This window comes from Myotis nattereri (assembly GCF_964212035.1).
Source record: "Myotis nattereri genome assembly, chromosome: 7".
Classification (NCBI taxonomy): domain Eukaryota; kingdom Metazoa; phylum Chordata; class Mammalia; order Chiroptera; family Vespertilionidae; genus Myotis; species Myotis nattereri.
In genome coordinates this window covers 45,029,643-45,051,279 of record NC_138082.1, presented here as the reverse complement: position 1 = coordinate 45,051,279, position 21,637 = coordinate 45,029,643, and the positions used below count along the sequence as shown (strand labels likewise).

Sequence of the window (21,637 nt, the reverse complement as noted above, 5' to 3'; positions counted from 1 at the left end):
TCTCGAAGGCTACCTGGTGTCTTTCCTTTCCTGCGGTTTATTGGGTGAGCCCCGGGTGTTCATTTGAGATGCCCTGGGCTTTAGGTTTTCCTTTGTGGAATAAGCCAAGTAGCACCACTATTGGGGCATAATGCAGCTTTCAGAACTCTGTCGTAATTAACCTCCTTGAAATATCCCCAAATTAATTATTAATATTAAAATATGAATAATTAGAACAGGATAAAAATAATTTTAAGACAAGCTATTCTGATTCATCATACTTTGGCAAAGCCCTCTCCAACCTATGAAAATTACTGTTCCCCAAAAGTGTCTGTCCCGTGTAGGAAACACCAGGGACCAAACAGTCTTACCCACGTCTCCGAGACCCTGGTTCCCAGCCACACAGAGCTCCCGGTGAATACGGGATTAGTTAGTCCGTGCTAATAACTGGGGAGCCTACTCGCTCTTATGCAGGTGGTAGGGTGCATTTCTATTTATCCTATAAAAATTAGGCATGGAGGCGAGTAGCTGTTAAAGTACCCTGTGTGTGTGTACGGGGAGGGAGAATACCTCACAAAGCCTGGTACAATTCAGAGGATAGAGGACTTGTTTTTCCATCTTTGAACATTCAGGGGCTAGAGGTGAACTGCATTGCATTTGCGGGGAGCATTTAACTACATCACTGCATGAATACCTTCAAGTTTCCAACTAGATATTATAGGTAAATCAAGATTTCCCTCCTTGGACTTTTAGAGCTTGTTTTCCTCATAATTCTGGCGTTCTGGGTTGGGGAGAGCCATTTTGCACACTCTAGCACAGCTCAGCGGATTTTTGCAGTATCTTGAATTCAGCTGGAGAGGAACTTAGCCACACAGCCTCAATCCTCTCACTGCTCCCTCCTGGGCCTTGGCCCATGAGCCCCCCGGCCTTTCCTCCACCACCAGCGCTATAGGACCTGAGTCTGCTCACCATCCTCCTCGTATGTCTTTTGGCCATCTCCATTCTCTGCTTTCTAAAAAATAATATTCCCCATTGAGGGACTAGGCAGCAGCAATGTTGTAAATGAGTCATGCGGCCCTCGCCTGGAAATGAAAGCCGTCCGAAGCCCGCTCAGTGCCGCCGCTGGGGGTGCTGCGGGATGAGTTGGCCACATGACGCTCAGGCCTCTCCTGCCAGCTGGTTCCTGGCCACAGTGCGCAGGGCCGCGGTGTCCAGACGGATCCCGTGGACTGTCTCCAGCTCCCTGTGGGGCAGATACTAACTCGTAAGCCTCTGTTTATTTGCACATCATCCCACAGCCTTGCAAGTTCTTAGTCCTTGCTCGTCTTCCATTTTAAGGCCTGAGCAATTGAAAGGAATTTACTTTGCAACAAGCACCCGGGACGTGAACTTGTTTAACTTTTTCTGCAAGTTATGTCGTCAGACGAAGTTATGTGGTCAGACCTTACCAGCCTCACAAAACCAAAGCCGTGCAGCTCCTTCTCCAGCTTTCTACAGATTTCTTTACGGACAGTCCTTCTGGGAACAGGGGTGCACGGGGCCAGTCTGCAGCCCAGAATGCTGGCCAAAGCCTGGGCGCCGCCGGCATGCACTTAGGAAGTGTCTGTTTTGCTCTCGGTGCTGTGCTAGCTCCTGTGTGGCCCTAGACTGGCATCCCTGTGACAGTTACTATGAGACTAACACAAGCAGCCAAGAACAGAACAGATCGAGGTGCTAAATTGTGTTGTCTCGAGTTAGCAGAGTGCCAGCAATTTGTCCTAGTTGGTTGCGGGCATGGATGCTGGAGCTGTAAATGCTCTTGACATTTTGTTAAAGCATCACTGTTAGTACAGAGCCAGTTGTTGTAAGATTCCACCATAGTGTGGTTTGGTTCTGCTTGGATCCATTCACTGGTTCCTTCGACGCTTATTCAGTGCCTACTATGTCACTCCAGGTATTGTAGATGGTTGTGGCTCCGGGAACTCACCGCGTAATGAGGGACACCAGCGTGGAACGAGAACTTAGTGCGGCCAGTGAGAGCCCAGAGCGAGTCACGCAGTGTGTGGGAGCGCGAGGAGCGAGGGAAGCTGGGAGGGCAGCTTACTTTCACCATCTCTTTGTCACTGACAATCCGCACATCCTTTTTATGTCTGAGTTTCCTCATTTGGAAAGTGGGAGGGGAACAGTGCTATCCTCTCAATCTCCACCACCCAGGCCTAACAGAGAAACCAGCTCCCACCAAAGAGCAGAGCAGGAGTCTCGGCGTGCTGTACCTCCGGGCAGGCAGCTTCCGGGTCTGTGTGTGCAGCGCAGACCCTGCAGACGCCCCACGGTGCCTCCCCTGTGGGAGGTTTGCACAGGGATGCCCACATGGCAGTGGCCCTAGGAGATGCCATTGGTTAGCAGGTCCATTCCCCACTTACACAGAGGAGCCTGTGCCTGCTCACATCGGAGTTTCATGGAGGGATGGGGTCAGCTTGTCCTTGGCCTAAAAGGGAGGAGGCTCACTCATTGAGCCCTGCCCACTGGGGGGAAAAAAAGGTAAAGATTCAACAGGGCTTTCTGTTATTCTCTCAAAAGGGATGCAGGAATGATAGACCCATGTCCACAAGTAAAAGAACTTTGCCTATTATTTATATTGGCATCTTCCCTGCAGTTGTTGGGTTCATTTGTCCCCTCTATGGGAAGCCCTGGAGCCTCAAGGGCAAGAGACAGGGGTGTGGGCCCCCTGAGGAGAGCAGACCCATGGCATGGAGTGGGAGGGCAGCTTCACAGAGGAGCAGAGGGGCTGTGGTCACAGTTGCAACTGTGAGGGGAAGGGAGAAAATGCAGGGCCAGTCTGAGCCCGAGAGGCATCCTCAGACCGAGCCAGCATCTAAAAGTTTCCCCAGCTTTCCTACCTAACACCTACCTGCTGAAGCCACCCTCCTTACCTGCTTCCATAAGCTACTTGCCCGTCAGCTTCAGGCTGGCTCCCTAAGTTTCAGAACCTTGACATCATTGTCTGTCTTCCCTGCCCTCTGTCCCTGCACAGAGCAAATCAGGAACAACAGTATTCACCTCTTATATCCAGGTGCACTGATCACCTGGTCCTGCACCTTTGCGGTGCTCCACGCATCTAGGAAGGGGACTGATGGGCGGGGGGCGGGATAAGGGGCCTCCCCTGTGCCAGGCACTGTGCTACGTGCTACACTTCAGTTATTCCCATCCAATCCTCTCAACATGCCTGGGTACTCGGCACTGTGATCTCAACTTGCCAGAGCCGGCCACCAACATTCGGGAGGTTAGGGAACCAGTCCAAGTCTGTAGTCAGAGTGGGGTTTAGATTTAGAATCTGTTACTCTGTGAAGCTGGCACTAACCTGGCCTATCACAAAACCCCAACGCCTCATCCTGTACTCAAAGGCTTTCTAAAAGCTGGCCCTGAGCTCTGTGTTCCTGCCAAGCAAGGCTGATGGCAGCTTCCCCACCTCCGTGCCTCTCTGGCCATCTTTTAAGCTATAGCAGACCATCCCGGATGCTCAGGGAAATCCTCGCTGTTCTAACCCACCCAAAGTTTGTCTGCTTCGTCTTTCAAAGCCCGGCTTCTTTCTCCAAGAGCCTCTTCAGCCCATACTTCATTCCAAATGCCCACTAACTCTCCAAAAGCCCATTCACGCTCTCCCACCTGGCTATCTGTGTATCTGGGAGTCAGGTGTGTGTTGATGCCTCTGTCTGCCCTGCATTCGTGCAAGTGAATGCCAGCAGTTGACTCTTTATTGATGTGCAGTGCGGTACTTGCTGGTCAGGGCGCACTCCTCTCTTAGATGCCAACTTTCAAATGCAGGGATCGCCCACATCCTGAATATGTCATTTCTTTAGTGCCCAGAATGCGGTTTATAGAGTGTAACAGTTAGGGTGATGACAATAATGATAATGGTACAACTTGTACAGTGTTGTACTTCCAGTCTAAATACTGAATATCTATATATGGCATACATGATATGAAGAAAATTCTTGTTCACTTCCTATGACTTGTATAACTTTGTACATATATCATAGAGGGATAGGTATTAATATTTCATACATGTTTCCGATGTATATGAATCATTTATTTTACTAAGGAAAGGACTGCAAATCACTTCTCATAAAGTAAAAGGAAATAAGTAAGTTGGATGGAAAGTTCTGACTGAGGGACTTCCAGAGAGTAGCGGAGTTTGGGTTTCTGAGACCTTGCCCAAACCACCAGGCCCATGTGAGAACCGTCCTTTGCACAACATCCCCGGAGAGGGATGCACCACAGCACACAGAGCCCAGTCACCTGTAACCCAGGCGACGTGCTGTAAGAGATGGAGCTGTGGCAACTCAACCACAGTCACCAGCCCCGGCAGGGTAGGTAGTAACTAGCCCTGTGGCTAGACAGCCGTGCCTGTTGGAACAGCTTCCCTGGGAAATAGAGGGGAAAGCCTCCAGGAAGCTCTCACATCAGTTACCAGAGAAAAGGCGTTGTTTCCAGGGAGCTCCCAGGCCCAGGCAGGAGGGAGCCTCCCCTTCACACTGCTCTGAATTTGACTTGTGACGTCCATGTGTTCCCACGAGTGAAACTGATCAGAGTGGCGATGAGTAGAGAGAGGGTACCGGAGCGAGTGAGCATGGGGAGTGAAGGCCTCTTTGCCCTCTGGGTAAAAGCAGAGTTTCAAGATGTTCCCGAAAGCCTTACCCGAATCCTTTCCCCTCCTTAAAGCAGTCAGCAGTAAGTGCGCGGCTGTTTTGAGATGCTGATATATTTTTGCATGATTATTCATAGACGCCCTTGCCAGAACAGGAAGGCCCAACTGTCGGAACAGTGGGAACTTTTGAACTGATGAGCTCGAAAGATTTAGCATACCAGATGACAATTTATGATTGGGAGCTCTTCAACTGCGTGCATGAGGTAAGCCGCTTGATTGAGAGCGTTAGCAGGTACACAGCCGTTCCCGCGGCCGCTGCTGGCATCGCTCAGCTGCCGATGCTAATGCGGGCTGCAATGTGGAAACCACATGATCGTTGTTTTAATACTCAGTTTATTAATACAGCCTGCCATAAAGCCTTTGAGTGTTAAAGAAAAATCTGTATGATTTACAGTAAGCTCTGTGTCCCCGAGTACATGAAGCCAACAGCACCTCGTTGACCGTTAATATATTTCACAAGCCTCTTGGAAGCCCTTTGGGCCCAGAGGACAGATGGAATCCTGGTCAGTGATTACGTCCACATTCGCTGACCAGCGTTGATTTGTCTCGACAAAGAGAGAAGCCTTGCTGGTGTTTTTGATTGAAAAGCAAAGAAGTGACATTGTTTTCCTTTCTCTTCTAGCTGGAGCTAATCTATCACACATTTGGGAGGCATAATTTTAAAAAGACCACAGCAAACTTGGATTTGTTTCTGAGGAGATTTAATGAAATTCAGTTTTGGGTTGTCACCGAGATTTGCCTTTGTTCCCAGCCCAGCAAGCGTGTTCAGCTCTTAAAAAAATTTATTAAAATAGCAGCCCAGTAAGTATCATTAGCGTGGGAAGAGAAAAGTGTTGGGGCTGCATCTTTATGTTGTCCTCTCGGTCTACACCTTAAAAAGAAAAGCATGATATAGGGTCTCCTTGTGCACCAGGACCGACCACGGGGCTTAAGAATAATCGCCCTCTTGTAAAAGATGAATTGCATCCTGTTTTTGTCATATTTGACATCCTTATATAAATTAACATCTCACAGCATTGATGCCGGGGCCGAAATCGTGACCCCTTTTTGCTCTGAACTGCTCAGACTTTGTGCCTTTTTCGGTGTTGGCAGAGTTCTGCTGTGGAAAGTTCGGTTTCAGGAGGCCCTTGAAGTCGGTGTCGAACATGACGCATTCTCACCAGTAGAGGGCAGTGGGCACACACACTTCCAACTCAGCCTGAATAAAATTGGTAAAATGCCTAACGGCGAGCTAACCTGGTACATGAAAATCATCTCCATAAAACATCAGAAAAAGCAAGCATCTTATAAATATTCTATTTAAGAGCAGTTCATGGGAAACAATTTATTTACTGCAGGGGCCAGTTAGATTTCTCCCTGACCTGAATTTAATCTTCTGCTATTTAGATAGGCCTGACAACCTCCTGTTTACGTCCATGTTTTTGGTATCACCACAGTGCTAAAAATAAAATGCTAAATGTGGCCTGTGGCTGGGAGACTTCTTTCCTTTCTGAATGCAGGGAGCTGTGGGTGCAGGAAGGTGGGGTGCACAGTGATCCCAGCCAGGCAATTTTCTTGAGCCAAGCAGTTTAGATCCCATACAGAGGCTGATTTCCGGGGCTAAACAAAGAAGTCAGTGCTGCTTGACATTGGCTTGCCAACTGCTTCCTTTTTTTTTTTTTTTTTTTTTTTGCCCAAAATTTGAAGGTTCCCCAGGATATCCAAATCCCCTGGATTCAAATGCTGATTTCTCTTAATTGGGAAAAGCTTCCCTTTTGAAGAAAGATGTGGTAAAAGGTTCTTTATGAATTTCTGGTTCGGAGTGTAGCCACTTTCCCTGGGAGCCTGAATAGCCTTGTTGCAAAGGACAAATGCTTTCACGTGTTTGGGAGGAGATGATTATGGAAACTGTGACAATGTATGCCTTCCCGGTGCAAGGAGCACATTCTTCCTCCCCTCAGCCTGGCAGCGCCAAGTGCGGCCAGGGGACGAGCGGCAGTCTGCACGCAGATGCGGGAGACCGGGAAGCCGTGGGGGCCCAGCCCCGTGATTTTACAGGGCGACGCAGCAGAGCCTCTCAGAGCTCAGGACTTTTTTAAACCTATTTTTGCCTTTCCGATTATGTAAGTGAGTAGTGGATTGGACCTGCGGTTTTCATTGGTTTATCTTACTGAACCATTATGAATCCGTGCCGTCCTACAGTGGCACTGTTTACACAGCCCTGAGGAGAAGATTGCACACGTTCATCGACCAAGAGCTGCAGGCTGAGGGCTAAGCCCAGTGGCATCAATATGTGGTCCGGTATTTTTTAGAGAACCCTCAGCATATCCTGTTGAAGGTCTTTGACCCGCCCAGAACTGTGGGAACTTGGGGGTCCAAATGCCATCATCCCCTTTTGCAGGTGATAAGACTGAGGCATAGAGAAATGTCATGGCTTGCTTAGGGGGGTAGTCACTTGCAATCAGTGACCAGAGTAGTGACCAGAAGGGCAAGTCTGCATCCTGCCTGCTTTCTTTTAAGACCACATCGACAGGACAAAGGCAGTGTGCCCATGATCGTGCTCACTGCCTTCAGCCCTGGCCTGCTCCCTTTTGCACTGATGGGGTCAGATACACTGGAGCATCTCCGAAATGTCTTCCCATTTCCACACAGACCATTGAAGAACCCCTCGTTGCCATCTCTGCAAGAACAGGGGCAGCAAATGCTACAAGTTAATTCGCCTTGTACAAAACTTTTACCCAAGCAGGGCACCTCCTCTGGCAGCTGGAGAGAGAACAGGAAATCACAGTGCTGCAGCCACCATGACTTCCAGCTGCCCCGCAAATGCTTCTAAGCTATCAAAAAAGGCCAATGTACCTGCCATGATCCCTGTCGACTCAAGGAGTTTTAAAGCTGAGATAAAAACACCTAAGCAATTGACAAAATAATAATAATAATAATAATAACCTGTTTTCTCTGTGTTTTATTGATGTTAATGAAGCTGATCATTTTGAATCTATATGTATGCCACTATTAGCTTTTCTAAATATATATTTGGGAATAAGAATATTGTGGGGCAAGACCAAAGACACTTATTAGCATGGCAATATTTAGCCCAGGTACTTGGATTAATACCCCAACTCCATACCTGCTCCTTGAAAAGGGAAAGAAGAACTCATTTTGCAGTAAGTGCAAACCCTTCCCCCGAATCAATGTGGCTATCTGAGATGCTTCCCTCGGGTCCCACGAGGCTTTCAGCAAGCTTTGGGGTCATGATAACCATCCCTAGGGCAGTGGGACACAGAAAGAGGGCGAGAAGGAGATAACAGAGACACCTAGGGCAGGTGTCTTTAAATTCCTTCTCAACACCTGGGCTTAGCCCAGCCGGAATCGCTCAGTGGTTGAGCGTCGACCTATGAACCAGGATGTCACAGTTGGATTCCCAGTCAGGGCACATGCCCAGTATGGGGCGTGCCAGAGGCAGCCAATCAATGATTCTCTCTCGTCATTGATGTTTCTCTCTCTCTCCCTTCCTCTCTGAAATCAATAAGAGTATATTAAAAACAAAAACAAAACCTGGACTTAGCCCAAACCATCACCTTCCTAAAATTACAGTGAGAAACCAAACAGCAGAGCGTGGTCACCCACGTGGACCTTACACAGTGCGTTCAATCTATCATTGCCCGGTCTCGTAAAGGAGTCTTGACAAATATGAATGACTATCAGCAAATAAAAACTCTAATGTTTTTATCTCACTCAAAAGTGGCGTTTTACTCAAGCCTGTGCCTCTTGTGTTTCAGCTGTAAGGAGTACAAAAATCTGAATTCCTTTTTTGCCATCGTCATGGGCCTAAGTAATGTTGCTGTGAGCCGCTTGGCACTAACGTGGGAGGTAAGCTTCAGCTGAGATCCAGCTGTGACTTTCGCCTGAAGAATAAAAACACAGGCTCACCCGTGAGCTTTCTGTATAGAAATATCACTCACACTCGTGTAACAATGGGAAAGGGGGGACACTTTGAGGGAGGTGACCTGTCTCCCTTTTCCAGTTGCCGAGAGTGTGGACTGAAAAAGGTATTGTCCTGAAGTGTGCGGAGGGGTTCTCAGCTTCTCGGTCTGTATAATGTAAATAAGCCTAAGTCTAGTTCCCAGGTGTCGTGGGAATCAACAACAAAGGTCTTGTTCATAGATCCCATTGTTCTCTGGGATGTCTGGTTATTCCTTTTGCAATAAACCTTATCTATAATTAAGAGAAGACAGAAGATCCTTTTTTCTCCCCTCTAAGTAGTCATTTTGCTTCTGGGAGAATTAGCCAGAAGGCCAGCTGTTTGGCCCCGCTGAGTACCAACTGCCTGGCAGCCTGGCTGTGGATGGAGGAACAGCAGTTGGCCAGTAGTCAGTTTGGGGCAAAAGTTATGCAAGTGTGTTGTGAACTTCGGTAGCAAATGTGATCAGTGGTTTATTGATAGTCGATCATTTATGCTAGAGGACATCTTCATTTTTTTCATCAGCTAAGTCCTCAAAATGTGCCTCGGAGTGCGCATCGAAAAGGTATTGTCCTTTCGTGTACGGAGGAGGTATGCAGTCAAAGGAAGACTAAGCTCCAAGAGGACATGCGCACAGAAATAGACGCTTACTAAAAATAAAAAGCCTGTGCAAGCGGGACACGGAAAGAGGGCGAGAAGGAGATAACAGGGACGGGGTTTGCATGGGTGCTCCGGGCAGCTGATGGCATCTCTAAATGTTTCCGTGAAAGGTTTCCTTCCCCGTGTCCCTTTTGACACTGTTTTCTTCACGGGAAACATTGTGTAGAGGGCAGGTCCTCACACGTCCTTCTGTCTTGGTTTTCTCTTAAAATTCCAGGCAGATGCAGCACACAGCAGCTCATCCCCTGAATATAGGAATGAGGGCATTGGCGAGGCCCACGTGCCTTGCAGCTGTGTCCCCTTCCGCCCAGAAGGGCAGCCTTAGTGCTGCCAGGGGAGCTGAGCAGCGAAGCCACTGCGCAGGCTCCCTTGTCCTGAGCCCAGGGGACTCTCTGGAGACCTAGGGGTTCCCCTCAGATTTCCCCAACCTGTTTCCTGCCCCTCGAATGCAAAGGAGTTGGTTGGGATGATCAGAGAAGTATAAAGCCTCCCACGGGTCCGGGAAGGCCCCGTGTAGGTCCGGCACGACAGCAGCCAGACATGAAGGCTGTCGCATGTGGGAAACACTGTCGGAGTCCCCTTTCCTCCTAAAGAGGGAAATGGAGGCTCGTTGCGGGGGGCGGGGGGGGGGGGGGGCGGCGGGCTGCAGTCAGCAAAGGCAGAGAAATACCTGGCCAGTCCTCCTGTCTCACGGGGAACAGGAAAGCATCCCTCATTCTGTGAGCTTCTCTTCTCATCCTCGCCTGTTGCTGAAAAGAGAAGATTAACCTTTCATCACCTGCAAGCCTTTATTTTTTTTTTTAAGATGAATATAATTATATCACTCAGCAGAAAGATCTTTGATTTGGGTTTATCTACCTGGACTTGCCAAGCACTCCCAAGGGCTTCCCTGCAACTGCAGTGAGAACCGGGATGGTGCATGAGCAGTGTGGGCACTGGCGCCTGACCCCCAACCACATGAAACTGTCCATGAGCTGAACAAAATATCAAGTTAAACCACATGGCAAAGGCCGATGTGTGATAAAGCGCATGGCGGTGATAACCTGAAACAGGTCCTTGGCCCCAGCAGTATTGACATTTGGGGCAGGGTCATTCTGTGTGGGGGCCGTCCTGTGCGTGGTAGGACACTTACCACCATCCCTGGCCTCAGCCTACTGATTACCAGCGGCACTGGCCACCTCACCCCACACCCATGACAACAAAAAATGTCTGCAGACATTATCCAGTATTCCCTGGTGTGTGCACAATTGCCCCATTGAGCACCCCTGCTCTGGGGTGTAGGTAGATAATAGTATTAAGACCCACAACATTGTTTTATTACCATACGCCTTCCTGCCGTTGACACAAAAGCCAGCTAAGTAGAGAAAGAGAACTAGTGTGAGAGGTCTAAGCAAAACGAATTCACTCCTAATTTTTAAAATGGTCCGTGTTCGTGGAACGTATTCTCCTAGTATGAGGATCTGGATACTTCGTGTGGGATGAGATCCTGCGTCTCTTGATGCCCACCCAGCTTTCATCCCTTTGAATATCCCCTCTAGGCAAGGATATCCAGTGTCCCTGAAGCCTAAATTGAAAATAGGTACCAGGAAAGTGAATTTGGCTTCCTAAAGACAAAATAATATTTTACAATGACTAAGTGGGACTATTTAAACTGACTCAGATATGAGGGGGAAAGAAGAAAGTTTTTCTGTGAAAAGGTTGATGACGTCACTGTGCAGAGCAGAGCTGAGCTGGAAATCTCTGAGGCCCAGATGGTCAGTGCTCCCAGAGCCACAGGACGGCAAGCGGGCCACACTGCTCTCTCTTGGTGTGGCCCAGTCAGAAGGGAAAAGTTCAGCTTTCCTAAAAGCTGGGAACCATAGGCTGAAGACGTTTCAGTATCGGCCTACTGCGGTAGATGCACAGGTATGGTCAGTGGTGTTGAATCATGTGCCCAAGGATAAGCATGAGAAATTACTAAATTGGTGGAACTGTCCGTTTGTGTGTGACAGCAGGGCTGAGAAATCCTGGGTGGGAAATGCTTGGGTAGGAAGGCGTGGCGCAGACAAGAGAGGCCACAGGAAAGGAAGGAAGCAGGCGATGGAATTCCAGAGGCTGCGACCATAACCAGCTGTGTGACGTTGGGCATTTCATTTAAACTGTGGGACTTCATGTCTGTAAAACACAGGTCTAATCTAGCCAAATAAATATTTATTGAGCACCCACTGTGTTTCTGACACTTTTTGGTACTAAGGCTACAGCAGTAAACAAAACTGGTGAAAATCCCTGTTCTCGTGTAGATCACATCATAAGGGAGAAGGCTTAAAAAGGGGAGTTTCTCAAATTTGTAATCCTAATATTCTCTGGTCTAAATTCCTAATTGTGGGAATCAGAGAGTTCGATTCCAAAACATCTGTAATCTGGGAATGCAGTTCTCTTTATGAATAGTGCATTTCAGAAAACATTATAAAAGTATGAAGACCAAAGCATCCATAGTTATTTTTGGTTCAACTCCGTGGTCGGCACACCGTGGCTCGCGAGCCACATGTGGCTCTTTGGCCTCTTGAATGTGGCTCTTCCACAAAATACCACGTACGGGCAGCACACACGTACAGTGTGATTGAAACTTCGTGGCCCATGCGCAGATGTCGGTATTTTGTGGAAGAGCCGGTATTTTGTGGAAGAGCCACACTCAAGGGGCCAAAGAGCCGCATGTGGCTCGCGAGCCACAGTTTGCCGAGCCGCAGTTTGCCGACCACTGAACTAGGTTAAGACTTTTAAAAGATGAGTTCTCTGTATTCCAGAAGATTATCCTCAAGTGACAAGGCAGATTACGGTCTGGCCTGTCCTAGAGCTGTTTGATTAAGAGCCAAAAGAAATACACTTCCCCCAGAAATGGTAGCACGTGATGCACACCTAGATATTGAATCTGCCGTGCGAGTGTGGCATTTTCATTTCATTAACAGAAACTGCCAAGCAAGTTCAAGAAGTTCTATGCGGAGTTTGAAAGTTTAATGGTAAGTGACAGTGGCTCCTTTATTCTGTTCCCTGTCTGCATTAATCCAGTGTCTGATTAGCCGAATTGAAGTTCCCATTTCAGAAATTTTATCTGTCCTTGTATGACTTTAAGAAGTTTATGATCCCGTTTTAGTGCTGCTAAAACAAGCATGTCTGACTAATGAATGGCACCCTCAGGAACTAACTTAAAGAGGACTTATGTCCCACATAAGGTCAATTTGTGTAACTAAGAAAAGCAGTATAATAGGATCCCCCCCATCGAGCACAGGTTGGCTGTGGGTTGGAAGTCGCATTTTTCTTGGCTTGCCAAAATTATTTCTCCTCACTGGCTGGGAGGTGTTAACAGGCAGAAAAGGAGCAAGTGGGACTTGGCAGGAGTGATGGGATGGTTTCGGAAAGGGCAAGTCGGGACTGGCTGTGCAGGGCAGAGAGGGCGATCCGAACTCAGGGAAGGAGCAGCGCTCTGGGAGAAGGGATGTTCCTGGTTGGGGTTTGTGTTACAGGTTTTATATTTGCGATCAAAGGAGTCCCTCCCCTTGATCCCTATGGGCAGATCTCCCTTTCAAACATGAAAGGAAATAAAAAGCAAATTACTTTCCTGTCACGTAAAGTTGTTTTAAAACACAAATCAATTTGCTTAGCTAAGTCTTACCTTTCTTTTGTAGCTTCGCTTGATCCCAAGCTCCCTGATTGTGGGATGACAAGGCGGGGTGTGTGGGAGGTCAGGGGAGTGGTGCATGTGTCATTAATGGTTCATCAGCCTCTCTGTTTCCCTGAAGGATCCTTCAAGAAACCACAGGGCCTACCGGCTGACAGTCGCTAAACTGGGGCCTCCTCTCATCCCCTTCATGCCTTTGCTCATCAAAGGTAATTCTGAGAAAATGCGCAGGCCACGCCAGCGATGAGTAGATGGGAGAGGAAATGAACAAGAGCCTCATCAGATTGATCTTTTGGGGAAGAATGATGGCATCCTTCCACCTTCTGCATCTCCTCTCAGTCTTGATTTTTCTGAAAGGGTTGGGAAGATGATTGGAGGAGCAGGAATCCACAATTTGGAAGCCTTGAGAGTAAACCAGAGGGTTAGTGGGGAAATTTTACTAACCGCAGGTAAAGTGATTTAGAAAGTTAACCACCTAACATAAAAGGAACTATTGTCAGCTTTTTTCAACTGCAGTGTTATGCAAATCCTCCAGCATAATCTAATGGTGCTATTGTGGTTCCTTAGTGTGACATATTTCTGTTAGGGATCAGAATGTGACTTTTATTTCTTTGCAGATATGACATTTACTCATGAGGGGAACAAGACGTTCATTGACAATCTAGTCAACTTTGAAAAAATGGTACGTGCAGTATTATCACCGTAACCGCTTTGTTGTTGTTGGTTTTTTTCCAAATGAAATTTGCATTTGCACTAATAAAGGAAATAATTTTCATATATGCTGCCATGTTCAAAAGGGAGTTACACATAAAGGAGTTTCGAAATCCTTGGTTCAAATTGGCTGCTAGTTTACTCTGTCAGTCTCTTTTGTGAGGTTGAATAGTGTTTGTGCCGTGGCTCACAGCAGCGGCAGCTTTCACGCCCGTGCTTGGTCCTGGGCTGCCTGCTGCTAAAATGCAGAACGCTCCAGAGTGACTCCCGCAGCGTTGTTTTGCTGTAAGGTTTGTGGCACTTGCCTGCCCCAGGATGCCTTTGAAATGCTTACCTGCCGAACCTGACTTTAGTGCATGTAGGTAAAAGGCAACTCTATAGCCGATCTTTATTAGGGACTATTCATCTGAATGTGTATTGTTTATTCCAATAAAGTTCACTGAAGTTCAGAGAGGGAGCTTGAAAATCTTCATATCCAAACCCAAAATTTTTATAAAGAACACATGTGGAACTGGCCCATAATCAGTATTTTTCAATCTTACTCCCTCCCCCCACCCCCGAATAGACTGTGTTTTCTGGCATTGGTTACTTTGCAGTTTATTTTCTTATCATAAAGCAGGTCATGCCAAAACTTTTATTTAGCTGCATAGTGCATACTAATGGAATGCTCCATTGTCCTCTGAATCCTTTGGCTGCAGCCTGGGTAGACGAGGTGTTAGTGTTGCATCTGTGGGTGAACATCTGCCCGGGGCCATGGTTTGCAGTGATGAATGTGGTTCTTGCAGAAGCTAAGGGCTTGGAGTTTGGGACATGTGAGGTTTAATTCTCAGCCCCATCACTTTGCAGGTTCCCCTTCTCTGCCTGTCAGTCTCCCCAGTAGAAAATGGAGATTGTGCCTACTCCACCTATCCCTGGAGAGTGTGGGTGGGACCCGAGGATATAAGCATACTTACATTCCTGCAAGCAATAGAGTGTGGTAGAAGTCTTACCAGAAAACGGTTCTTCTATTTGTTTCTTGAAACCCAGGTAACCTGAAGGCTCCAGGAGAATTTGAAACACCCTGCAGTCATCCTATAAGGCTCACACCATTCAACTTTGGGAATGAGCTTATTGCAATGCCCAGTCTGAAAAAGAAGCACAGCAGTTGCTGGGCACTAGGTTCCCATGTCTTAAGCTTCCTGAGAAATAGTACATGAGTTCACACTCTTCAAAGACACTCTATCCTAGAGGGCAAATATTTTCTCAGCAGTCGTCCCCTCACCCCTCGCTCCAAGGGCAGGGTATGGACATCTTTATTAAAGTGTCAGTTTAATAATTCTTTGGTCAAAGTAAAAAACAAACAAAAAAATTCTTTGCTTACTTATTGTATGGAGAATTAAACATATTTCCCCAAAGAAAACCTGTTTTCCAGAAATGAGAGATTTAGCAAATAGTTAAAGAACCTTCCGGGTGACTTATGCAGAAATGCAGACAGAGCAGTGGCTAAGCCAACCATTTGACTATAAAATATACATGTGCGCCCTAACCGGTTTGGCTCAGTGAATAGAGCATCGGCTTGCGGACTCAAGGGTCCCAGGTTCAATTCCGGTCCAGGGCATGTACCTTGGCTGCGGGCACATCCCCAGTAGGGAGTGTGCAGAAGGCAGCTGATCGATGTTTCTCTCTCATCGATGTTTCTAACTCTCTATCCCTCTCCCTTCCTCTCTGTAAAAAAAATCAATAAAATATATATATATATATATATATATATATATATATATATATATATACACACACACACACACACACATACATGCACACACACACACACAGAGGCTTAGAAGTCGGGGTTTCCTAAAAGAGTTGATTGAACTTTTTAGAACTTTTTAGAACTTTTGACCATTAAAGTTAACTAGACAGAACAAACAAGAACAGCAAAAATATCCACAAGGAGGATGAAGTTGTTTCATCTGGGTTTTTAGATGTACCCATAACCCGCAAAGGCAAGGTCAAGATTGCATTCAGTGGGTGTTAAAGGAGATCCCCTCCCCCATTTCTGCACTTCATGCTTGTAGCAGTGGATTCTTAGAAATCCACTAGCAGTGAGGGGAGAGGTCCTTTACCCTCTGCTCCAGGAAGAGTCCACTTTTTAAAAATATGTATTTATTGATTTCAGAGGAAGGGAGAGGAAAAGAGAGAAACATCAATGATGAGAGAAAAATCATTGATCGGCTGCCTCCTGCACGCCCCCCACTAGGGATCGAGCCCACAACCTGGGCATGTGCCCTGACCAGAAATTGAGGCTCAACCACTGAGCTATGCCGGTCATGCAGGAAGAGACCACTTTTGCTTAAGGGCTACTGAATGGCTACAATAGCAGTTCAGCTGCAATAACAGAAACCTAAATTAACAATGGCTTAAGCCAGGTATGTGTATTTCTATCTCACATTAAAGTCCACGTCAGTATGGTAACTCTACGCCAGGAGGCAGCCACAGTTCCAGAATTCTCTCTTCATTTCACCTTCCACATGGTCCAAGGGGGCGACCGCCAGGACCCCATTCCAGTGAGGGAACAGGAAATGGAAAAGGCAGAAACATGCTTCTTCTCCGCAAGGCTAAGACCTGGAGTTGTACTCGCCACTCGGCTCACACTTTACTGGTCAGAAATGTAGTCCCATGAAAGGGATGGTAGGATATGTAGCCCTTATTTGGGGTATCCATGTGCCCCACTAAAAATTAGGGGGGTTTATTACTATGAGAGAGATGGGGAGGAAGGATACAGAAAGAGTACTGTGTGTTCTCCTGCAACTATAATGTTTATTTCATTTGATAAATCATGACTGTTCACTTTTACAGTTGCCCTTCCATGGGTTAGTTGTTACTGGAAAATGATAGAATTTGAAAGGTTTGATTATGGTTTTTAAACCTGGCTTTGACCAGCCTGGCACTTGTTGTATTTTATTTTTGTATTGTGGGAGAAGGGAATAATTAAAACTGTCCAACTCCTTCTTCCATAGCCCTGCCACCCCCACACCCCCCATGCCACAGTCACTGCTGCATACAACTCCCACTAGTGGCGCTGTGATTCCCGTGTGTCTTAGGGAAGGATACAGCTCCCTGTTCAGGTTGGTTCCCAGTCAGTCACCAGCAAGGCCAAGGTCCTGCGCAGAGCTGGCAGCCTTTGTGGGGCTGGTCGGCTAAATCCCCAAAAGGAGCCCCTGCCAGGGGTCGAAGTCACCAGGGGAGCCAAGAACGCAGATGCCTTCTCGTGGTGGCAGCATGGCAGGCGCAGCAAACTGCCGTGCCAACCCTAAGTATTTTTATTTTGAACCTCTTCACCCTTGAGGTATGAAGTGAGGATTAGAGAATTTGTTGCATATTGGTTTTCAGGATTTATGAGTATGAACAAAAGGGAATTCACACTCTGATCCTTATGCAAAAATAAAAATTAAAAAAAAGGCAGACATTCTTTCATTTGGGGGGAACATAAAGGAGTATTCAAAAAAATGTTTGAATAAAGCCCTTTGTAGCTTTCTGTGGCACGCATGAATATTTATAGCATTTAGGAGGTAGACGAGCAATGGATTAGAGGATAATGTGCTGGCCGGCTGCCACTATCCCAGGCTGCATAAAGCATGCTGATAGCCACAGTTGCTACTGTATTAGGAGGTTGGTTCTATTTCAGACGTACCCATATTTAGGTGTATTTATTTATGAATGTTATTTTAAGGTAGTCATTTTATTTGGAATGAGAGGCATAGGGCAAACTTCTGTACTTCTGGAAACATTAACAGAAGCTAATTCATGAAGGAAGAGAAATGTTTTGAATCCTTTTATTTTTGTATTGTGGGAGAAGGGAAAATTACCCCTTCCCGTCTTGATGCTTATGGCTAGTGGAATAATTAAAATGACATAAGGCAGATTAACAAGAAAAAATCGAATTTAATATATACATATGGGGAATTCAAATAAGCATGAAGAATTCCAAAGACAGTAAAGCAAAATGAGGTATATATCATCCTGGACTAAGGAGAGGGAGGTAAGGATCTGGGATTTCAAAGGGAAATAAGCAATTCACAGGGAGGTGACAAGAGTTAATGTCTAGTAAACACATGTTTGCTGGGACATCTAGAGACAGTGGGACAGAGAGGACTTTGATCAAATGGAGCTTGTGAGGTTCCTCCCTGTATATCATCCCTCGTTCAGATTCAACTGTACAGTTGATGCTTGAACAACATGGGTTTGATCTGCGCTGATCCGCTTATATGTGGATGTTTTGTCAATAAACATACAGTCTGCCCTTCATATCCCCAGGTTTCCATCAACGGATTCAACAAACCATGGGTTAAGAAAGTATTTTTGATCCCCAGTTGGGAATCTGTGGATGTAGAGGGTCAACGATATACATTGTCCCACATCATTTTATATAAGGGACTTGAGCATCCTCGGATTTTGGTATCGGTGAGGGTCCTGGAACCAAACCCTGTGGATACTACCGGACGACTATAGTTTAGTTTTGGGGGAGTCAAAAGTTATACCCAGATTTTCAACTGCACAGGGGTCAACATCACTAACCCCCACGTGTTCAAGGGTCAGCTATTGTTAACTCTGGTGATAGCTTCTTCCTGGAACAGGCTTTCCATCTTAAATTCTTTCAGGCAGTTAGAGAGAAAGTCAGAGTTTCTTCCCGAGCCTTCTGGGACTTAAAAATAACCAGCATAAGCCTGGCTGGTTTTGGTCAGTGGTTGAGCATTGACCCATGAACCACAGGTCACTGGTTAGATTCCCAGTCATGGCACATGCCTGGGTTTCGGGCTTTATCCCCAGTAGGGAGGTGCAGGAGGCAGCCTATGGATGATTCTCATCATTGATGTTTCTCTATATATCCCTCTGACTTCCTCTCTCTCTAAAGATCAGTGAAAACATATTTTTAAAAAATAACCAGCTTAAAATAATTAACATCCTAAAGAATCATATTTTTGGGTGGCAAACTCTGTCCTCCTTCATGCCATTATGTAATTAGCAGCAATATGTTTTCTGCCACCAATAATGCTATTACAGGTTCACGGAGAGAGCACTGGGCTAACATCTGAAAGAATCTCCAAGTATAAATGTAAATGTTCAAATCCACCTGATTCCCAGACCTTCCCCGCACACTAGAAATCTATACAAGGACTTTGAAAGTTTACTTCCTATAGAATTTGCAGACGGCTAAGTGCAGATTTTCCAAGGGGCATGTTTCAAAGCAATCAATATGTGTACAGTGTCTAGGCAAAGGATTTTGCTAGGAAGCATAAGAAATCCCAAAAGTAGTCCTCAATCTCTAGGAGATCATATGCAGTTGAAATGATAAAACATAAACACATGAAATGTTAAAAATCACCAAAAAGTATAAAAACTAGTTCACAATAATAATGAAAGATGTCAAAAAGCAAAATGCAGAGAAATGTAACTTTATGCAGCCGTATCAGAAGAAAATAAAACCATATTAAATACAACAACATAATGTAATAAAATCCAGATTGTTCTTCTGAGCATCCATCCAGCCTCATCTCACACTTCATCTTGACTGTGCTCAGTCCAAGTTGGCACAACCAGCCTTCTTTCTTTACTTTCCTACCCCAGGGCCTTTGCACTAGCTGTTAACCTTTGTCTGAAATTGCCTTCCCTTGATCTTCACCTGTCTGGCTCCTACTCATCATTCGGGTCTCAGCTCATGTGTCCCCTCCTCTGAGGGGTCTTCCCTGACCACCCTTCAGGTATTCTTCGATCCTCCACACCTTGTCTTCATAGCTTATTTCACAATCTGAGATTATCTTTACTTACCTCTTCATTATTTGCCTCCCCACTAGAATGTGAATGACCTAGACCAGGTATCTTATCTGCTCTGTTCACTAATATTACTCAGCACCCAAAAAGGTGTTTTCACATCATAAGTATGCAAAAAGTATTTGTTGAGTAAAAGAATAACACCAATCATATTCCAGTGTTGGACTTAGTGAGATAGGACCATACACTAAAACATTTTTAAAGGATTTATGTAACAAAGATTTAATCCTAAATTCTCTTCTATTTTATTAGGAAATTTGAGCAGAATGCACCAAGCATTTTTGCATTACTGATACTTTAGGCAAGAGGATTCCCTTAGCCATCTGTTCCTAACTGGACGTTATTCTGTCTGCCCTCTTCCCTGTGGTGCTAGGACATCAGTCCTTCAGTGTCCTTCCCCGAGTGCAGACATGCACAGCCCTCCGCATGTGCCTGCACGGCCATGATCCATGGCCATCATATGTACAATATGCCCTCATGCAAGTTACACATGTGTATCTGTATGTCACACACCTCTTGGACATTAAAGACCCAGAGCTAGGGGACAGGGCGCAGGGCCCTTCCTCAGTGATGCATGTAGTGAAGGCTGGCTCAGCACCAGCCTTATTATCTTTTATCTCTGGTCCTTATAGTGCACTTAATTCTATTGAGTGGCTATCATGGGCACAATCTTGGTAGCTGAGAGACTATATATTTTTAGATCTTGGTGGGGGGAAAAATTGTTGTCCCCAGTATATGAGGGTCTGAGTAAAATAATCAGATAGTGTAAATGTAGAATCATTGACAGATTCTATTTTTGAAGGGCATATAGACCGGGGCACATCAGTAGGGGCAGAAAGAAGAAAAGAGGGCAGGAGTTAAGAACAAGGATGGCCAAGAACTCAAGGGACAGAAGGAAAGACAGACTGTGGAGGGCAGGCACTTAGAGAGGTCTGACGTCCGGGGCAGCTCCCTCAGGGACTGCGGGAGGCTGTGCTGGTGGCTGTCTGTGAGTGGGAGGTAGGGAGAGTCACCATGCAGGTGGCATTGCTTGGAGGGCCTGCCGGCCTGAACTTGAAAAGACTGTGGACTCTTTTCCTGGGGAGAATCCTTCAGGGCAGTGCGATGAGCAGACCCTAAGGTGGTGATTCTGACCGGGAGGGGGTATATCAGAATCGGTTCAGGTGTGGAGAGACGGTCCACCTGCACTGACTCAGAGCGCTTCCGACGGAGCCCGCCTGTTCTCCTCGCATTTAGCCCTGAGTTACAAATCGCTGTTCTAATAAGCCCGGCGCTACTGGGAGTGCGTCAGAAACCTGGGGTTTGCTGAGAGAGGAAAGCCAGATGAGAAGGCCTGCCTTGGAGTAGTCAGGTACTTTCCCACCGGCCCTACAGGAAAGCTGCCTGGCTGCTCCAGGCGGGCCAGCCTGCCCCGGCAGGACCGGTAAGCCAGGGTCTAATTTTTGGCTCCATCCCTGCGGTGTCAGTTGGATAATGAAGCCTCGGTCTCCTCAACCTCAGTTTCTGCCACGCTGCACTGAGAGCACCAGTGAATTGCTCGGGGGCGTCAGTCTGCAGAAGGATAGAAACACTAACTAGATGGCTTTCAGTGGAGATCGATGCAAGATCCTTTACTGTGGCCCAGGAAGTAAACTGCACATCTCCAGAGAAACTGAGTCCCAACAGCAGCTCAATGCCATAGGAGGAGAGATTCAATTCACTGTGAGTTCACCAATGTCAGCAATGAGACTTCTTAAAAATTGTGGACTTCGATGTGTAGCTTCGTCTAGGGCAGGGGTGAGGAACCTTTTTTCTGGCAAGCGGCATTTGGGTATTTATAATATCATTTGAGGGTCATACAAAAATTATCAACTTAAAAAAATCAGCCTGCTATGTTTGGTCAAACATTTAATTAACTCACCCCGAATGCCTTGGCAGGGCCAGACCAGATGACATCGAGGGCCTGCCTTGGCAGGGCCAGACCAGATGACATCGAGGGCCTTCTATGGCCCATGGGCGGGACGTTCCCCACCCCAGTCTAGATCAAGGAAGGAAATAACTCTTCTGCACTCCGTGATCTGCTCATTCTGAGGAGACCCACTGACACTGCCCAGGAGAGACCGGAAACTTTCTTATAAAAAGTCGTGGGAGAAATTGAGCCTATTTAGTCTGACCAGAAAAGATGGGAGGGTGGGGAGATGGCGGTGATAGCTGCCTT

General features: G+C 46.6%; 1 protein-coding gene across 1 annotated transcript in view; it reads left to right on the top strand.

The window, feature by feature from the left end:
- Positions 1–21,637, top strand: part of RAPGEF4 (Rap guanine nucleotide exchange factor 4) — a 263,242-nt gene that overhangs the window by 233,232 nt on the left and 8,373 nt on the right. The window contains exons 24-29 of the mRNA XM_081095641.1: positions 4,744–4,869; positions 5,289–5,467; positions 8,425–8,515; positions 12,212–12,262; positions 13,043–13,130; positions 13,539–13,603. Coding sequence (XP_080951767.1) covers positions 4,744–4,869; positions 5,289–5,467; positions 8,425–8,515; positions 12,212–12,262; positions 13,043–13,130; positions 13,539–13,603 — 600 coding nt within the window. The remainder of the gene's footprint in view (positions 1–4,743; positions 4,870–5,288; positions 5,468–8,424; positions 8,516–12,211; positions 12,263–13,042; positions 13,131–13,538; positions 13,604–21,637) is intronic.